This window comes from Sinohyriopsis cumingii, chromosome 13 (genome assembly GCF_028554795.1).
Source record: "Sinohyriopsis cumingii isolate HCF-2022 chromosome 13, ASM2855479v2, whole genome shotgun sequence".
NCBI classification, from domain to species: Eukaryota; Metazoa; Mollusca; class Bivalvia; order Unionida; family Unionidae; genus Sinohyriopsis; species Sinohyriopsis cumingii.
Genome location: NC_142973.1, coordinates 37,976,373 through 37,996,225, shown reverse-complemented (window position 1 = coordinate 37,996,225; position 19,853 = coordinate 37,976,373). Strand labels below are relative to the sequence as shown.

Below are 19,853 nucleotides of genomic sequence, written 5' to 3'. Positions count from 1 at the left end.
CAATTCAATTGGAACTTTATACATCTGGACTTGTAGTAAACGTTTAGAACTATCTGGGATTTAATCTGAGATGGAGTAATAATAATAATAATAATAATAATAAAATACACTTTAATGGAGGTCATTTTAGTGACTCGTGAAAATTATTTGCTACTAAGGACGAAGGGTATAATCAACTGTCTATTTTTGAGCAGATCAATCTTCTTAACGTTAATATCAAATGATTTAAAAAAAATATCAACATGCTTGTACAGAAATGTATATATTTGACTATAAACCCATCGATATACATACAAATATTAAATATATATATCAATTTTTATCTACCGAGTGCAAAATACACTCGATAACAATATAACAGACTAGCTGTAAGATTTAAACAAATGTTGTCTTTAAACCATGCTAATAAATGCAGGTATATGAGAGGACAGATGCATAAGATGTCATTATACCATGAAATTAAATGCAGGTGTATGCGAGGATAGATGTATAAGATGTCATTATACCATGAAATTAAATGCAGGTGTATGCGAGGACAGATGCATACGATGTCATTATACCCTGAAATTAAATGCAGGTGTATGCAAGGACAGATGCATAAGATGTCGTTATACCATGAAATTGAATGCAGGTGTATGCGAGGACAGATGCATAAGATGTCATTATACCCTGAAATTAAAAGCAGGTGTATGCGAGGACAGATGCATAAGATGTCGTTATACCATTATATTAAATGCAGGTGTATGCGAGGACAGATGCATAAGATGTCGTTATACCATTAAATTAAATGCAGGTGTATGCGAGGACAGATGCATAAGATGTCATTATACCATGATCAGAAATGCAGATGTATACGAAAACAGATGCATAAGATGTTATTAAATAGTGAGACTAAATGCGGGTGGATAGAAAACAGATGCAAAAGAGAATATTTGCTTAATGTTAGAAAATTAGCTCATAATCAAAGACGAATACAATTTTTTTATCAGTAAGTAAACATTATCAGCGGTATTAAATTTTTCTCGCATCTCTGGGAACAGTAGTCATTACATCTTGCACGTGTAAGAAAATAACATCATAGTAATTTGCAATGAGGGTGCATTGCATCTTACAGCCAAGGCGGATATGAGCCAGAAGGGCACGGGTTGAATCATGCATTAGGAAAATCCCTAGGTCGGCTACTGTGGTATGTCTCTGGGAATGGTCTTTTATTCTACTTGCATAGACATGATATAACCTTCGTAAAACACCAACGAACCAACCAACCAACCAAATCATTTTTATAGCATATAAAACATACAACCTTCACATTCATCATTTGAAATAATTATCGGCAAAATCTGTCCTACTGATATTTCACATCATCGAAAGCAGTTATCTAGCCGTTTTTTAAAATTCGATAAACAATTCCTCTCCCAAGAATAAAAAAAGTGACAATTTAAAAAGCAGTTACTGTATTGTGAATTAAATCACAATTCCAAAAGTATTAAGTTCCAAATGAATTTCAGCGGTATTCAACATCATTTTCAAGAGCTCTTTTTGTTATAGCTCTAGTAACTGCACAAAGCAGGGTATTAATCAATGATTTCATTTTCAGTAAAATTAACTCTTTGATCAAAACAAGGCTTGTAAGTTACACGTGGATTAACGACAACCTTATCACCAGCTAGGTTATTGCATAGTAATAAATGAAAAACCCTCGATCGGTAAAAACGAAATCGTTCCAACTGTCACGGGTCATAATAATAAGTCTGATGACAAATGTACTCAATAGAGAGGAACATTAGCAAAGCCTCACTCTACCCCCGAAATAAAAACATTTTTCATTAGAATACGACTTCTCAATTAAAGTACCAGATAATACAAATTTCATGTTTCCCTTAGTATTTTAATAGGGATAGACTTAGCAGAATCATCTGTACCCGATACAGAACCAATGGTTCCTAATTCTCCATAATAAAATCAGACTGGGGTTTGTTTGATCTAACAAATTTACACGACCGTGACCTTGACCTCTTAGAAAAAAGAAGCATTTAGAATAAATCTGTCTTGATTATGTTGCTCCCATTTCTTATAATGATAGGTGCACATAAGAGGGGATAAAGATTTGAGCTTGGAAGTACTCGTTTAAGACTGAATTTGCTTTTTAACTATAGTCTGCTGCGATGAAGACGTATTGACAAATGAAACTGAGTGAAGGAATAGTCATCAGCTGTACAAACATCATTTTCTAAAGTTTCGACCTTTTGCTCATCAGGGTAGGCATTGACTTCACTATGGATGCAATTCTTCAATTGTTTAATTAAGATGAGTTGTCTGAGGTTATCATAATCTTGATCAACCTTTTTGGCTTAGTATAACCGATTAAATAGTTGTTCTTTTTCATAACACGAGTCTATCCAATTTAGTTTCTACAGTTCCCAAATCTTTGCCGATATGCCTCAGGTATCAATCATAACCCTTCAAGATATATTCCTTAACAGCCTGATAATTAGTACTTGTAGTGAGCTTTGCCAGTAAATACACTTCGCAATTAAAAAGGTCCAATGCCCTCTAGGCCATTTCAAATGTTCTGCAATTTTCTCAAAATGCAGAAAATATCAATCAGTCTCTTTTATTTAAAAGAGGGTACCAACCTAATATTTCTGGTAATATTAAAAAAACTGAGTATTTGTGTAAAGGGGAAGCTTTACAGATTTAATTTTTTTAATTTAAATTGCATTTCACTTTTTTCTTGTTCTCTTTCTCTATGCATCTGTATGTCCATCTCTTCTTTATCATTTGCATTTACATTTGAATTGGCATTTTCTTTATTCTCTCTGCAATTGTATTTCTCTTTCCTCTTAATTTTGGGTAGACTGGAATGCGATGGAAGCTGGGGATGCCGACATCTTTTAAACAGATGATAGGTATCTTGAACGATACGATGGTATTTAAACACTTCTTCAATATTAGTACTTTTTTAAATTCATTTCGTTAAAGAAACATACTTCAACATGCTTCGGCATTCCCGACGTCTTTCGAATTCCAGCCAACAGAATGGTAATTTGAAAACACGTCCATCTGCGTTTTTTAGAATGAATATATTAGTAAAATGGCACCAAAGAAAGTAAAGTCTGACTAAAGCAATATGATTTTAATTTGTAAAAAAGGGTCGACATGGGGGTGTGAGATATTTTTAAAAATTTGGTCTCTCATCCCCCTTATCAGTCGACATGGGAAAATGCTACACAACACCGTTATTTAGTTGTTATAGTTTGTAAAAATCATAGTTTGTTCAAGTATCTTCACTTTGTTATAGTATGTAAAGTGGCTTCATCTTGCCATAGCATGCAAAAGTATCTTTATTTATCATAGATTATAAAAGTACCACCACCATGCCACATAATGCAGTAATATCTCTGTTTTGTCATAGGATGTAAAAGTATGTTCATCTATCATAGCTTGCAAAGTATTTCCTTGTTATTGTATGCAAAAGTATCTGAGCCTTCGCATAGTATGCAAAAGTATCTGAACCTTGGCATACTATGCAAAAGTATTTCTATCTTGTCATAGGATAGAGAAATATAGCCATCTTGCCATATCATGTAAAAGTATCTTCACCTTGTTGTAGCATGCAAATTATCTCAATCATGTCATAGTATGTAAAAGTATCTCACACTGTCATGGTATGTAAAAGTATCTTCATCGCGTCTTTGTATGTGAAAGGATATGAACCTTGTCATAATATGCAAAATTATCTTCCCCTTGTCATAGCATGTATCAGTTTCTTCATCTTAACATAGTTTGTTAAGTCTCTCACCTTTATCATAATGTGTAAACGCATGTCAGCATTATCAAAGTATGCAAAAGTGTCTTGATCTTGGCATAGTATGCAAAATTATCTCGATTTTGTCATATCATGCAAAAGTATCTCACATGGTCATAGTATGTAAAAATATTTTGATCTTGTCATATTATGCAAAAGTATCTTACATTGTCATTGTGTGTAAAAGTATTTTGATCTATTCATAGTATGAAAATGTATCTCACATTGTCACAGTATATATAAGTATCTTGATCTTGTCATAGTATTCAAAAGTATCTCACATTGTTACAGTATGTAATAGTATCTTGATCTTTTCATAGTTTGCAAAAGTATCTCACGTTGTTATAGTATGTAAAAGTATATCCACCGTGTCTGCAAAAAGGCATATTTTATAGGGATCGTACACGTTTTCTGCGCGAAAAATTCAGGTATGATAGTTGTCCTTACATGGTCAGTAATTATGTATAAACAGATACCTACTAAAATAAGCTTTTACGCGAAAGGTCCTAATCTCAAGAGTACGTGATATTTTGTCGTTTGATTACAGCTTACGACACAAAACCGAACACGTCCAATCAAGCGAACATTACGTCAGAATGATATAAAAGTGCAAGTCCTGATAGAATGTTCAAAATACGAAATTACTTGTTTTATTAATAAATTAATTTACATTTTCTCATAAGTAAACTGCTATTTCCTTTCTACAAAGAAATTTCCGTTAACAAATGTATGATTTTGCTGTAGATTCCTATGGTGACTTACATCTCAAGCATTTTGAATACCGCAGAAATAGTCAAGATGGTCCAAATATCACGCCTTTTTTCAGATGACCAGCTTTATCCTATCGAATATGCATAACGCCAAACCGTTAACAGACAATGACATATTTCCTCCTAGACATGTTTTTGACTTTTCTTTAAACAACGGCGCATTTTGGGCTGCGATTCATCGTCTGCGACTCTCTTGGCTGCCTATTTGGTTAAACGATTATATTACAAAAGAACGACTTTGATTGAATTATAAGCATACTTCAACGGTGCTATCATGGCGTTTTTTCCCCAAATGTTACTTCATTGACCAATATAAGTTTATTATGCTCCTCTCATCTGTCGAGTATTATTTAAATGCAATAAATGGTAAGAAGACCTTACAAAGTTATTCATACCGATGATCACTTTGAAGATTTACATATTTTTGACAATAAATTTATACTAGAAGTAAAAAATTTAAACAAGCAAGCAGCAAAGTCCAAAAGATGTACTAATGCTTGTAATGAAATGAAAGCCAGCATATTCATTCCATTTTAAGATTCATTTTTCTTGTGAAAATTAAGGTCAACAAAATTTTGGGAGTATCTTAGAATTAAACTTTTCAGGGAGCTTATATTTGATCTGATGGCAAAGGGTGAAGGAATGTCTTCATTAATGTTCTTTATTGATTTCACAGAAATGTATTCCTCTTGATTACAGATTTTGCCGATAATTTTACAAATTACAATTGTTCCTGCCGTAGAAGTGCAGTAGATAAGAAAAGATAAACGAAGTCTCTTGAAAACAGTATCATTGCTAAGAAACACCAACTAAACGTACTTGTAGAAATTTATATTGACTTTATGTAAGATGTAGGATATTTACTCCTGATACCCAAACAATAACCCCATGATGGAATATTTTATCCTTTTTGTCTTGTTTCAGATGTTGTTCACCAGAACAGACAACGGCGAAATACGATAAGCTCATTAATTCACGGACTAGATGCGGAAGGTGGGTATAAGCATGCGATATTGTCACAACTTGATCATGTCGATCATAAGAGATCGTGAACGTTAAGGTTTACCAGGTACATTTTTCCACTGAATTATTATTGTTTCTAATGCTTTAATTTTTAATTCTAAGTAAAACAGCATATAAAAAAAGAAAAAAGTGAAGAATAAAATATATGCATATTGTTTTATTTAAATTTGGATTGTTACAAACTTTTCTTGTAATAATAATGCTTCGGATTGTGTATTTGCCCAATCATTGGTTGTTTTCATACGAAAACGAAGTTATTTTCTTTCCATTAACGCATTTCTTGCTTGTATTAATACTGCGAACATCGTTGGGTTGACGTTCAATAAAATCTTCACAGAACGGTTGTATCCGTGTGAATTTGGAGCGTAACATTCAAAAGTGATTTTATTTTGTTTGACGATGACAAGTTTGCAGGTTACTTTGATAACATGCGCTACATCCAAATTTCGTATGCCACTTAATTTCGGTTTGCAATCAACACCCATCAATGTCCGATTTATCCACTGGTCTCAGATATGATTATAATTGCAATGAAAGTTAAATTTGTTGCTCAAAGAACGTAAATATCTCACCTTATGAAACACCTGGTATCACATCAGAGAAATATTGTTCGATTCCTTTATTGTATGACCGCTTCTTTCTTTGCAATAATGAAGTAAGGAGATGTTCCGACTTTGTAATCTAGATTTGCATCCAAATGCATCGTGACATCTTAAGATAAGACTTTTAACCACTAATGCAGACAACATTCTTCTTTCTGATTTCAACTAGAATCCGACAGCACATGCCGTCATGAGACCGATTATTCAACAGTAAATAAGGATTCATTAATTCAGAAAAGTGAAATTATGAGAATCAACGGTGGTACATTTTCCAATAATTTGGCCACATCAAAATAATAAATGTTTCCAAGGGACCATTTTTATGCATATATTCTTGTGCATTTAAGTTGACTCTGAAATCATAGATATATGAAAGCATTTTTATAAAGGCGATTTACATTACATTTCTGGCCTTAAATTTACTTTTCGAAATGATGTAGGAAGGAGTGAATTAAGGAAAGAGAAATAAATAAAGAAAGAAAAACATAAACAAAAATAATTTGAAAACAAGATGACTATCATGCCGAACAATTGTATATTTCAAAACGTTTTCTTGTAATAGTTTTCGAAAGTTACAAAATACATTCCAGGGGTCCGAGGTGACTATTGCCGTCCATTTAACAACACAGCATCAACTTCTGGAGGTAATTCTCAATTGACTTTGGTTGTAGAAAAAGGGGATACTGCTATACTTCCGTGTCATGACTGGTAAGATAAATGTAAATTATTATTATTTTCTTAATTCTGGAATAAGATAAAATGTATCTGATTTTTGAACTTTCATTTTTCGTTTTTTTATATTAATTTTTGAGACGATCCACATACATGGATAGCCATGGGTCGGGGAGCCATCCCACGGACTACCTTACAATTCTTACAATTCGTTTTCTATATAAGTTTCGTTTTCTGTATAAATGCTTCAAAACCGCTAGATTATGAGCTATTAAAAAGAGGAAATATGTTCAAGAAGAAAAGAGGTTTGCCTGAAGAAAAAAGACTATAAGATGTAAGAAAGAAAAGAAAAAGAAGTGTGGAGCAGAAGAGAATAAGAAACTGAAGTATGCTAAGAGTATTATTAGAATACAATATGTTTACATATAAATCTTATAAAACTAGTTCTTGATGATGTATATCTAAAACATTTCAAACAATATGCAGAAAATGACTACTATACAACTAAATTAATAAATGTGAGCCAATTAAACAATGGTAGGGATTGATTATTTCTTTCATGGTGAATATTATATACCTATCTTTTAGAAAGCAGCAATATAAAATTAATTACGAAAATCTTGCAAATTCTTGGGTTATCTATAAGCGAGAATTGGCTTAGTTTTGTAAAGTGTTTTTACGCTGGTTTTATTTGACAAATTTAGGAGACTATAATATTTATTATTAATTATACAAAATATATTAGGTAAACAAGGATTATATTGTATTGTGGAAGGAATTTATTTTTGCCTATTTTACATTCTGCTGTGTTTAAAGCCTCATGTTGAGTAAGATTAATGCGATTTTCTAATTAGAACTAAACAGACAGAAAATAAAAAAGACAATTTTCCTCATCTAAATGTAACGGACACAGGTGCTCGCAATGTGCAAACATAAGAGAAAGTACTTCTTTCAGCAGAGGTCTATTCTTTACGTGGTAATACTAGCTGCATATAAAATGATGTCATTTATTTGATAACCTGTAAAAAAAAATGTAGCATGCAATATGTTGGACACACACTTCAACAAGTTTCTAAGAGAAAGAATAATCATGGCTTTCATATAAAATATTATTGAGATCCTCAGTTTTCCTCTAAAATTTCAACACACTATAACACCAATAATCACTCTCAAATTGATTTTTCTTTCATGCCAATAGATATTGTGCATGGTGACTCATAAAAGAAACTTGTTGGATTCATAAGTTAGATGCTTTGTATCCTAATGGACTTACTGCCAATGCACTATATAAAATTGTATAATTTTTTCAAATTGATATATTGTATATCCTTTATAACAATATAATTATATGTATGACTGTTTGTCTCTATTTTATTCTATTATTTTACTGATGCTAATAGTACAAACAAAAAGTCCCAGAAAGCGGGCTTAGGACACGTTTCCCACGATCACAGCCAATTAGTAAAGACAATACTGGGAAAGAATTTCATGGGCTTATCTGGAACAATCACATATAGTGATTTATTATATGCTCATGTTTTCTCCGTTAACTGTACGTATGTTTCATACACGGCTTCATACTGCACGACATGTTTGTCTAAAGATAATATAGTGTATTAAAGGCTACGCTGTAAGCAAACAATGTACGCTCATTTAGTACAAGTTTTATCTTTGGTTTATTCGATTTGTTTGTGAATAAATTAATAGTCTGTATTGTCCATTTGAAAGTAGAAATGAAAAAGTTAACGATGCGGACGAGTTTTCTGGGTCACAAATGAAACTTTCAAACAAGCAAACAAATGAGCGCGATATTCGCAATGTCAACAACAATCGTGAGTTTCGCAGTAATTGAACAAAAGCACCATCATGATCATTTAAACAGTTATTTAGGAGAAACATTTCGCAAATAGAATGGCTCATTCAGACTATGACCAGTGCTCTCTAGGGTCTATAAAACAGCACACAAAAGCATATTGAAGCCAAGGGCTATCGCATATCTATTAGAGACGAACCATTTTACAAGTCAGTTAAACCACTAAATTCAAGCAACAAATGCATTCGAAGGTCTTGGTTGGAACCTCAAAGCCAATAAGCCAAGTATTATTTCTGATGGCTATATGGACTGTCACAAAATACAATTTTCCCCGTTTAACTTTTTTTTATACACTGTTAGGCCAGCAATAAAAGACATACACTGTATGATACTGTTCATAGCTGGGGTTCTTGCAACAGCGAGCATTCAAGTCACAGGGCATATATGTTTTCTTTAGCTGGTATTAAAATGGTAATACAAATAATTACATTTATGCATCTTGAATTTCCCCAAAATGTACTTTCTTAGTTAGTTCTGCGAATCCGAAAAGATTTGCCTACAGCTAAACTCCATATTTTAATAAACGGGTGACATCATACCTACACATCGTCCATCAATATCCACACATATTTTGGGGGCTGATTTATCAGGCTGTTAGTAAGGTGCGGACTTGTAAGTAAATAATAACTGAAATCGAATTGTTTACAGGCCGAAGTTTAAAACTATATGGTCGATATAAAGGAGCGGTAGCACTATACTGCATAAGAATCATGATTGGTCTAGTAGGTTGAATTCAGTCACTGAACCGTATCAAAGAAGAAAACACCGATCCTGTGGTTTACTGAATAGTAGTCTAGTTGGCCTCTCTAATAGTCAAATCACATTAACAGTTGTTCATTTAAATGTCACCATATCTCGTAGGTACAAATATCTAGCAGTCATTCAGTTCAGGATCGGGACATCCAAAGTAAGACTGAATGGAAGTGGTTGCCCGCGCTCTGTCACAGTGGGGACATGGATTCCCTGTCATAGTGGGGACATGGATTGAGAGGTTTTAATTTGCATTTTCTAATATATATCCAAAACTGTTTAAGTTGTATAACAGATTAATAAAAAACGACTATTTTTCAAAATTTCAATACTGGTAAAATGTATTGACAAATGTCAGAATTTCTTTGTGTTCCATGAGGTGGTTACAACCTTACCCAGCTTCGTGATTTTTGTCGAATGTGAAGATTTACATCGATATTCTTTTTCCCATCCTCGCATTTGTTTTTCGTAACAGCGGATCATCGAGAACTGACAAGTTTTCGTCGATGGTGTGGATAAAGATACAGTCCAACCCTGATATAGAGGGGCACTATCCCGTCCAGGAGGTTTTTCCCGATATGAATGACGACGAGAGCGAAAACCGGGTGGTCATTACCCTCGATCACACTCTAGAGATTAGGAAAGCCACAACAAGTAAGAAGATATTTTCACAATAAGGTATATTAGTAAAGAGAGTGGAAACCGTTTTAAATGAGTTTGGATTTAAGCAATTTTTTTTGTATCGACAACATAAGTTACGGAGTGTTGTAGTTTTCCCTCTTCTGTCTCGGCGTCCGCTTTGGTGTCCAGATGATAATAGATTCTAATGAACAAATTCCAACGCAACGTTGTACGTTTGGTTCCAGAGCCCCATGAAAAGTCCTATCAGTATGGGTAGGGATCAGTAGTTATAAGGTAAACATTTCTTTTCCTAAAGTAGATGCTTACGCGCAGGCCGGATTTAGACATGGTAAGTCCTTAAGCTTTGTGAATCTGTAGAGACCCTGCTTGGTAAGTGTTAACAGAGAATACAGCTGTTAAAAACTCTTAAATTTTGAGAGGCCCCTTTAGACTGAGGCGCTTGTCTTTTGCTTGTTTACCTTATACCTAAATCATTCCCTGCTTCTGTATTTCATTTGTTGATGATAAATTAAATTCTAAAGAATCGAAGTAAATGAATTTACAACATTTCTTTCCCTAATCTCTATTTAAAAAAATCTTGTTAATTTGAATGTTAATTAGTTCTAACGTCAAGGTCACTGTTACAAGAAACAGATTTTGACCTTGCATTTCATTTCAGGATGATAGATTGCTAAAACATATTTACAAATACAAATACATTTAAAATGATCTGCTATACAATTACGCTATTTGCACAGTCTTTTAAAAACACTTAGAACACATGGAGGCAGGTTTCCTCTATAAATAGTAGGTTAAATCCAGAATAGCCACTGTCTGTTATCAACATTGCATCGACATCAAGCAAACCGTAGAATGATAATATTGAGCAATAATATGAAACAATAAACACTTTAAAAAAAAAATAATTATGTAAATAGGAGGAATAAGTTATGATTATAGAATATGGTTGCAATATATCAGTTGCCAAAGTTCAATAGTATTGCAGTTTTTTCATATTAAGAACTGTATACACTGCACATTTCCAACATAATTTTAAATCGCACCAATGTAACTTAAAAAAAAACGTAGAATGAAATAGGTAGGGTTTGAATGAGTTCGTTTGATCGACAGTTTAATTTCTTTATAGGCGATTTGAGTGACTCTACAGCTGTAATTAATTGTTACCACTGGAGGGTAGCTCTTAGATAAATAAACCAACCTGTTAATTATTATCCACAGGAATAGAACAAGATAAACTTCTTGGTACTTTTAGCTCTTTTGAAGACAATATTTATTTAAAAAAATCAGATTCTTAACCTAACTTACAACATAAGAGGACCACATATCGTTATTTATAAGCGTGTCTAATGTAGCCACAGACATTATAACATCTCAAATGCTGGGAAATCATAGGCCAGGAATGAATCCCAAATGTAGGATATCTTTATTGATGATGGAAATCGTCAAATCAATATTCTTACTTTCCTAAGTCATTATCTTGAAAACACATACATCTTTCATCAAAACTTTATCCAATTAAACATTGTAAACAATACACGTTAAGTTCTGATACCCAGACCATTGTTTTACATTAAATTCATGAAGTATTTATATCACCAGTCGGAAAATTGCTGAGTTACGACAATGTAGATTTTGAGCCATTATTTATGTTACGTCAATATCTCACATTATTTTGTGTTGTGATGAAACGTTGTAATCGTGCCTGAGTCAGATTATGGAGGGTAGATAAAAGATAAAGTATGACATTGTTCCGTTATTGAACGTGCAAGCTGATCTAGAAGCTATTGTACATTTTCTATTTGATAAAATGTTTTATTCTGGTTTAATCCGGTTCAGTTTGGTTTAATCTGGCTGAGTGGTCCATAGTCTTATGGATAGTTTTGTTTTCACGCATTAGTACGGAACTTAGCCACCTCTAAACTATCACTATGTTTGGTTTTAGCAACAACAACAAAAATAAAATAATCTACCCTCCAGTGTTTAATAAACCTCTTTTATAAACACCCGCCCATCAAATCGATTTCAAAATACAAGTGGTCCAGAACCGACACCTATTATCAGAATTCGGGTTTTACAAACCAGTTATCACAGTCCCATTACGGTGCTTTATATAATAATTTTCATCATTCGTTAAGAAATGTTGATATAACAGAAAGATTTTTTGGAATAACTTGGACTTTGTTATATGCAGAGTTGATTGAATATGCGAGATGAAAATCCAGGATGAATCTTGTCAGGTGGCAATAACGAACGCTTTCTTGTCTAGTGAAGCAAAATGTTCAGTTGAAACGTTATATAATCATTGTTTTCCCCCAAAAGTTGTTTAAATGCAAAATATGCATTGGCATAAAGTAATTATGACTCTCGATACTCCAGCTAATAATTACTGATTGAGGCTGTTCTAAAGGTAAGCATTCTCTAGACGTGAATACTTGTTGTAAAACCAATCAATGTACAGGCTTCACTGAGAAATAATACTTTTGAGTTTATATTTTGTCTGTAAAAGTAATAATACGTTACATTTGAAATTTAGGGTAAAGTGAGCAGGAATATACAGGGAATTAATACATAGACACATTGATTCACTGAAATCTTCATGTATGATCACTGGAAAATATTTTAGGGATAGAGGGGTTGAGATTTAAGGCAGAATTAATCAAACTAATATAAGCATATAGAGTATGATCTCCTTAATTAATATAACGATATAGAATAAAACCTCGTTAACCCGGACTTCGTTTATCTGAATATTTCTGTATCCGAACAGCATTTATTTGAAGTGACTCATTAACTCATATCCCTTGGCATAAAAACACCATTTATTATTATTATTTGGATTTGGTAGGCGATGCTGGGAGTTACCTCTGCCATGACGTCACATGGAGAGACCGGATTCTCGAGAACAAAGAGATGACATGGACGGACATCCAAAAAGCTTTCTTTGATTCTGGCTCTTTGCGTTTCATCTATCATGTCGATGGTGAGGACATTCTATCTTTTATCTTACAAAAAATATAGAGATTTACCGGACACAACAGAATATACAAGTTACAAAAAATATAGAGATTTACCGGACACAACAGAACATACAAGTTACAAAAAATATAGAGATTTACCGGACACAACAGAACATGCAAGTTACAAAAAATATAGAGATTTACCGGACACAACAGAACATACAAGTTACGTGAAACGAATGTTAAAGAGCAAGAATGTTCTTATTTCAATTACTTTCGTAAAGACGGAAGGGTAGAGCAAGAAAGAGAAAGGAAAAGCATGACAAAGGACACCTTACTTGACACGAAGAGTAAGTAGATCAAATAATACAAAGGAAGATAAATTGAAGTATATTAAAGATTGACAAGAGTATCTGTTAATACTTTTTTTGTTTTTTTTTGTAAGATATTTAATATCTTACCATTAATACTACTTGCAGTTCTCGCAACAGACCAAGGACTTATAATAGAAGGTATGTACATTCCTCCTACACACTTAATTTTGCTCTGTTTTAATTAAAATATATTTTCAAATTTTTTAAAGCAGATTGTAAATGTCAGATAGTTAATACTATCATACATTACCCTTCCTACATTTGCTGTAGTTAAATATTTGTAATGACAGCATGAGAAAAAATGTCAATTAATTGAATTTATGCTGTATATCGTGTACGTGTGCGTCTCTCTTCCAACGTATGTATGTATGTATGTATGTATGTATGTGTGTGCGTGCGTGCGTGCGTGCGCGTATGTGTGTGTCCATGAATGTTACCAAGATGATTATGGATTATTTTACAAAGGCAACACTTATCTAATGCCGGTAATTGCTGACCAGTAAGTGTACCTGCCTGAAAAGGGCTGTCATTAACCTAATAAAGACGTTTGGTTGCGATGCACTTAAAACATTACAGTAAATGTTGCAAAATTAAATTTTTCCAAATAATACAACTTCAGTCATTTATAACTGACTGTTGAAAATCTTAATCAAATGCTTTGTCGGCATTTCTCACAAGTCTTCGATTACTTTGACTTATCACACCACTTCTATATATGTATGTATGTATGTATGTATGTATGTATGTATGTATGTATGTATGTATGTATGTATGTATGTATGTATTGTTAACTGTATACACGTTGGGTATGTATTGTTAACTGTATACGCTGTCAAGTGGTAATGAATTATTAGTCAAACAATTACAAATGCATAAAATGTGGTTATTTTCTTGCGCAGTTTCCGATGATGACGGGAGTAAAAGACAACCTTCTCCACCCTTTGTCATAGGTAGGACTTGTGGAGTTAAGTCGTTTTATACGAAGTTATTACTGTACCTGTTTCCAACACAAACTTGTCATGACCAATAACTCCGTACTTGCAATGTTAGCGTTCACCGAGACAGTAACAGCTACAGCGTATTGAACCCAGATGCACGCGCTCAATGGTATAGTGCATTTTCAGTCGGTTCTGGTCGAATTCGATATCATATGTGTTCCGTCTGGATCTCATATTATACACTGCGAGTACAGTCGTAGGTCGAATGCAGTGTAACCGTTACGGTCTCGGTCGAATGCGAAGATCACATACACTGGTGTTTACCCTATGATGACTAAGAAAATAAACACGACAACTATCAATACCGCCAACTCCACCATCCATACACAGATCGGTCACTATTTTAAAGCATTGTGGTTAACAATGATAACGTTTTATTTTAGCCATAGTATTTAATCTGATAAAATTGCAAGAAATTTTTACATAAGATAATGTTACTTGTATGACTTATATCAGTCATTTCATTTCATATGTATCTTGGTAAATATTACTCTGCGAATTATGATATTTTCAGCAAAATTTCTACTTCTATTACCAACTAAAAAGTTATTTACAGATATTTTTTCTTCTTCTGAGACTGTATCTATGACAGTAAGTGTAATATGATCAAACGGCTGCCAATGTCACGACCTTTCTATGTATTGTATGGTGTCATTTTATTTAGTTTCTCGAAAAAGAAGATTTATGTAAATTTACACCATAAAGTCAATTTATAAACAAAAGCTTACACATGCACACGTTTCTGGGTATTCAGAAATACTTACATACTAGAATAACGCAAAATTTTAATTTATCTCTTTTGATAGGATTTCTCTCCTTGTTTATGGGATTACCATGACCACAATTCAATGTGCGAGGAGTTACTGGAAATGCAAATTTTATTTACCAAATACAAAAATTGCTTTCCTTTTTAGCGTATTTATAATATACATCCTACTCTTATGATGAGATTTATTATTAGTGAAAAAAACATTTTTAATGGTGAAGTGGTTATAATTGAGAATTAACAGAAAACGATCCTTGATGGAAAATAAACTTGTTCTATGTCCTCTACACGAATTATGCTTGCCTTATTGATTTCCTTGTCGTGTTTTGGGGACTTCCTTTTTTTAAATCCTGTTTTCTTTCATTTAGCATAAACACACTAATAAAACTTCACAAGTTGCTGAGGAATACCGATATGTCTTAAATGAAATGGGAAGCAAACCAAATAGGTGTTCGATCAACAAATATTACATTTTTGTTCTTTGTGCAAATATAATATTTTGAAGGTGGGTCCCTTTGTTTCATTTAACTCACAGAAGGGCATACATTTCGTACTTGAAACAAACTTTTCAGTCTCCTTGTAAATTACTAAAGCATATGCATACATTGCTTGAACATACTTGTATTTATTTGTGTTACCCGATAGAAGAGTATAATGTCCAGCTAGTAACAGAGTGGAGGGAATGGGGACCTTGCAGCGTTTGCGGACAAGAAGGAGAAAGACGAAGAATTGGTAAGCATGAAAGGCATTCAGAAGTTTCATTGCTTTTAAGTAAGTTTTATGCTTAATGTCTCTTTCTTTATGTGTCTTTCCAAAGCTTCAAAGTTTTGCATTGGAAATTTCATGATCACAAAATAATCATGCCTCGATATAAATGAAATTGATACTAAACCATACATAGCAAATTCAACAATGGTTTGTTCATTTACGTTCAGTACTACAATACAAATACGATGGAACATATTTGTAGTGAAAATCTAGGGGTTCCACCTTTTGTTTCGCTTTTCTACCAGGTTTCCCCAAATAAGCATATCTCCTATATTCCGCATTACCCAAGGCGAGGTAATTTGTGATTTAAATGGGTCTTATCATTGCGTACACCTGCTAAAACCTGTATAGCAAACATTTTAGTTATTAGAGCTTACTCATTTTGGAATTCGACCAGTTTATAGAATTAAACACCTGTATTTTCCTTAGTTCGTATTTGCTTGTTAACACAATTGTTTTAAATGAGCGTTTTGTTTCTGCTTTTTCCCCCAGATACGTATTATGTACAAACTCTTTTTAACTCTTCAAAAAATTAATACATTCAAATTACATTCAAATGATTAGTCTCACGTCCTTCAGCTTTTAAAGTGGCGATGCCCGCCATCTTCATATTCTCACGTGATTTTACGCCTCGTCAGCAAAGCCAAATATTATGTGACCATCAAAATAGGCGTGCAGCATCTGTGACCGATTTAAATTCCAAGCTCGACAAGGCAAAATAATTTACATTTGAATGTAGAACAAAGAAAATAAGCAAGTAAGATCCTGATTGGTAAACTCAACCGTTAAAAGTTTAGTTTAAAGTTTTTAAGCTTTGAACGTTCACACAGCCGATGCTTTGTGATCATGCTACCCTCAACCCAAATGTTTATTTCTCAGTCATTTCCTGCCGATTTCCTATGAAACAGTTATTCATTAGACAAAAGGCATAACTAGAAGCATTGTTTGTAAGAGACACATTCGTAAATGGTTAATGTTCGGAACTTGTTTTCATTCATGAAGTAATACGGATATTTTTCGTCTACAGTGTTAAACTGTGCTGACGTACTTTTTGTGGACAATTTCAATGGTTGAGTGAAAACATTTCGCATTATCAATAGTATCAACACTCATGACAATACAATATTTTCACTTCAGATTAGGGCCTACATGACCTTTCACATCGTTTTTTTTTTTTTTTCTTTGTTTATAACAACAATTTACATACCTAATATTTCTCTATTGGTTTTAAGATCATTATTAATTGGAGATAAACATTTTTACAGAAATTTAGTTCAAGGACTAGTTTTATTTAGAAATTAAGTATGTTCTAGAAATAAGTTGTTTAGAAATTTGATGGAAAAATAACACTCATCCTGGCTATGCTGTTGTGTCTTAGCTTTTTATATAAATTGTGTTTACTTCAGAACTACTAATTCCTATATCAAAATCAGCTTTTCGAGGAATCATATTTAGTTTGGTTTTATGTAGAGAGGATTTAACTTATTCTATGGAATTAGACAGTGCTATTTGATTTTTCCGACTAAATCAATAACTTGGAGATATTGTGAATTTATTCATAGAGTTTTTGGGATTATTTCATTATGATACATCAAGAATATTAGTACATAACCAACTATTCCAGGCCATTGACACATCAACACATATAATATTGGAATTCATTATGAACACCTCTGGAATTCGTTTGGAATACTCTGTACTTTTGGACATGTGATATAAATTGTTGGACTATCTGGGATTCAACTCACAATACGGTATGTTCTTTTAACATTTTCACTTTTTTTCTTGGAAAATAAATTGATTGTCGAATTTTACAAAACTTGTTGATTTTCACTATTTTCTGTAACTTAGTTCAAGACCAAAGAGTCGAAACATTATAAAAAAAAAACGAATTTATCCTCTACATATTATAACAATCAAAGACCCAGATTTTTCTATAATGAGTTATCATTGTTCTATTTTATATGTTTAAAGGAATATGCTTCATAAGGAAACTAAAAGACGAACAGGAAGTCCCCCGCTTTCCGTATCTGAATAATATCCTGGACTTCTCCCCCAGTGGTATACCCTGTAGATCGGAACTACTCAAGGCATTTCACCTGGGTGTATTAGGACTGAGACCTGATGAAGTAGAAAGGTCAACTTGTCTCGAACCTTGTAGAAGTAAGCAATACACTGTATCAGTTTGTCAGTCTGTCTTCGGATCAGAACAACTCAAGATATTTCAAATAGAGGATAAATGAGATCACGGCCGGAAATGATAAAACTCTTGAGCTTGATTTTATTTCAGTCAATCACAAATATATTCCTTTTTAAAACCGCTCCTGATTGGCAGATAATGGAAAGTAAATCTTAGACTGAATCTGAGAATTTTATGATCACCAACCATTGTTGGATTTTACAAATAAAAATTAAGTTTGGACTAAACCTTGAATCTAGAAATTTAAGTTGGACTTAAAATTAACCTATTAAATGCCTTATGCCAAGTCTTAACTTTACTACTTATGCTAATGCTATTGGAGACTAACTTGTCTTTCATAAAACTTTCTCAATTAGAATACTCAACGGAAAATTTTGCAGCTTTCTAAAATCTCATAAAGACCAACATTTTAGGCCAGTATCTGAATGTTAACCTCACAACCAACTTGCTTCAAAACTCTGACCTGACGCAATTGTTACGTAGTCATCATCATCATTGGCGACTCAGTCTCGAAAGACCATGCGAATAGCGCCCTTGGGGTGTTGTCTGTCTCTGTTGGCATCGTCTGCTGTGGCTGTACAGGCCTATACGTGAGTGACAGTCCCTATTGCAGTTGGTGCAGACATACTGGGAAGTCTGCGTTACTGTGGTTGCTGCTGCGTTTTTCTTTCTCTTACGTTTCTCCGCCGCCAACTGGCCTCTCCTCTCATCAGCGACTGATATGCCATTGTTTACCGTCAGTCTCCAGGTGCCTCGTCCTCGGCCAGCTCTTCCCAGCCATCGGGTGAAATGTTGCATGCCTTCATGTCCCTCTTGCATACTTCCTTGAAACGGAGTGAGAGGCGGCCGACTCTTCTCATGCCAGTGGCCAGCTGTCTATATAGGATGTCCTTTGGCAGCCTTCCATCCTCCATGCGTCGGACATGTCCCAGCCATCGAGGGCGGCGTTTGCTCAGCAGGGAGTATATGCTTGGGGTACTTGCACGCTGCAGGATCTCCCTGTGTGGAACACGGTCTTGCCAGCTGATTTTCAGGATGCGTTTTAGACACCAAATATGAAAGGAGTTGAGCCGGCGTTCTTGCCTCATGTAGGTACTCCAGGTCTCACTTCCATATAGAAGGGTACTGAGAACGCAGGCCTGGTAGACTCGGACCTTGGTGTGCTCTGTCAGCGCGTTGTTTCCCACACCCTCTTACGTAGTAGTATATAAATATTAGGCATGCTGAGACTTTTTGTGAAAGCGGTGCTTGATCACTGAAAACGATCAATATACTTCAAACCTTGTACACGTAAGTAACAGAGAAAACCTGTCTTTGAGTTTGTGTGTCTGTGTGTTGATCACAACTACTCAACTCATGTCAGATGGATGATAAGGGAATGAGGCTAGAAGAACTGAGAGGTCTACATGCCTCATACCCTGAGGAGGTAAGTAAAAGTTGGTGTCTTTCGTCTGTGGGCCTGTCTATATACAGGCATGTCAGTATAGAGGTATATAACTATATACCTACTCAAAGCATTGCTGGAACTAAGATCAGATTAAGTAAGGAGGTCCATATGCCCATAACGAGGTAAATAATATATATGGTCCGTCTGTCTGTCTCTCCGTGTGTATACTTATGGATGGATGTCTCTTTCGGAACAATACTTCC

General features: G+C 34.0%; 1 protein-coding gene across 1 annotated transcript in view; it reads left to right on the top strand.

Annotated features, from left to right (window-relative positions):
- LOC149785231 (uncharacterized) overlaps positions 1 to 18,246 on the top strand; it is a 43,760-nt gene extending 25,514 nt beyond the window's left edge. The window contains exons 3-10 of the mRNA XM_089979893.1: positions 5,503 to 5,571; positions 6,794 to 6,911; positions 9,974 to 10,152; positions 12,986 to 13,120; positions 13,577 to 13,609; positions 14,371 to 14,421; positions 15,881 to 15,967; positions 17,978 to 18,246. Of these exons, the coding sequence (XP_089836019.1) occupies positions 5,503 to 5,571; positions 6,794 to 6,911; positions 9,974 to 10,152; positions 12,986 to 13,120; positions 13,577 to 13,609; positions 14,371 to 14,421; positions 15,881 to 15,967; positions 17,978 to 18,246 (941 nt within the window). The remainder of the gene's footprint in view (positions 1 to 5,502; positions 5,572 to 6,793; positions 6,912 to 9,973; positions 10,153 to 12,985; positions 13,121 to 13,576; positions 13,610 to 14,370; positions 14,422 to 15,880; positions 15,968 to 17,977) is intronic.
- Positions 18,247 to 19,853: the final 1,607 nt, after the last annotated feature.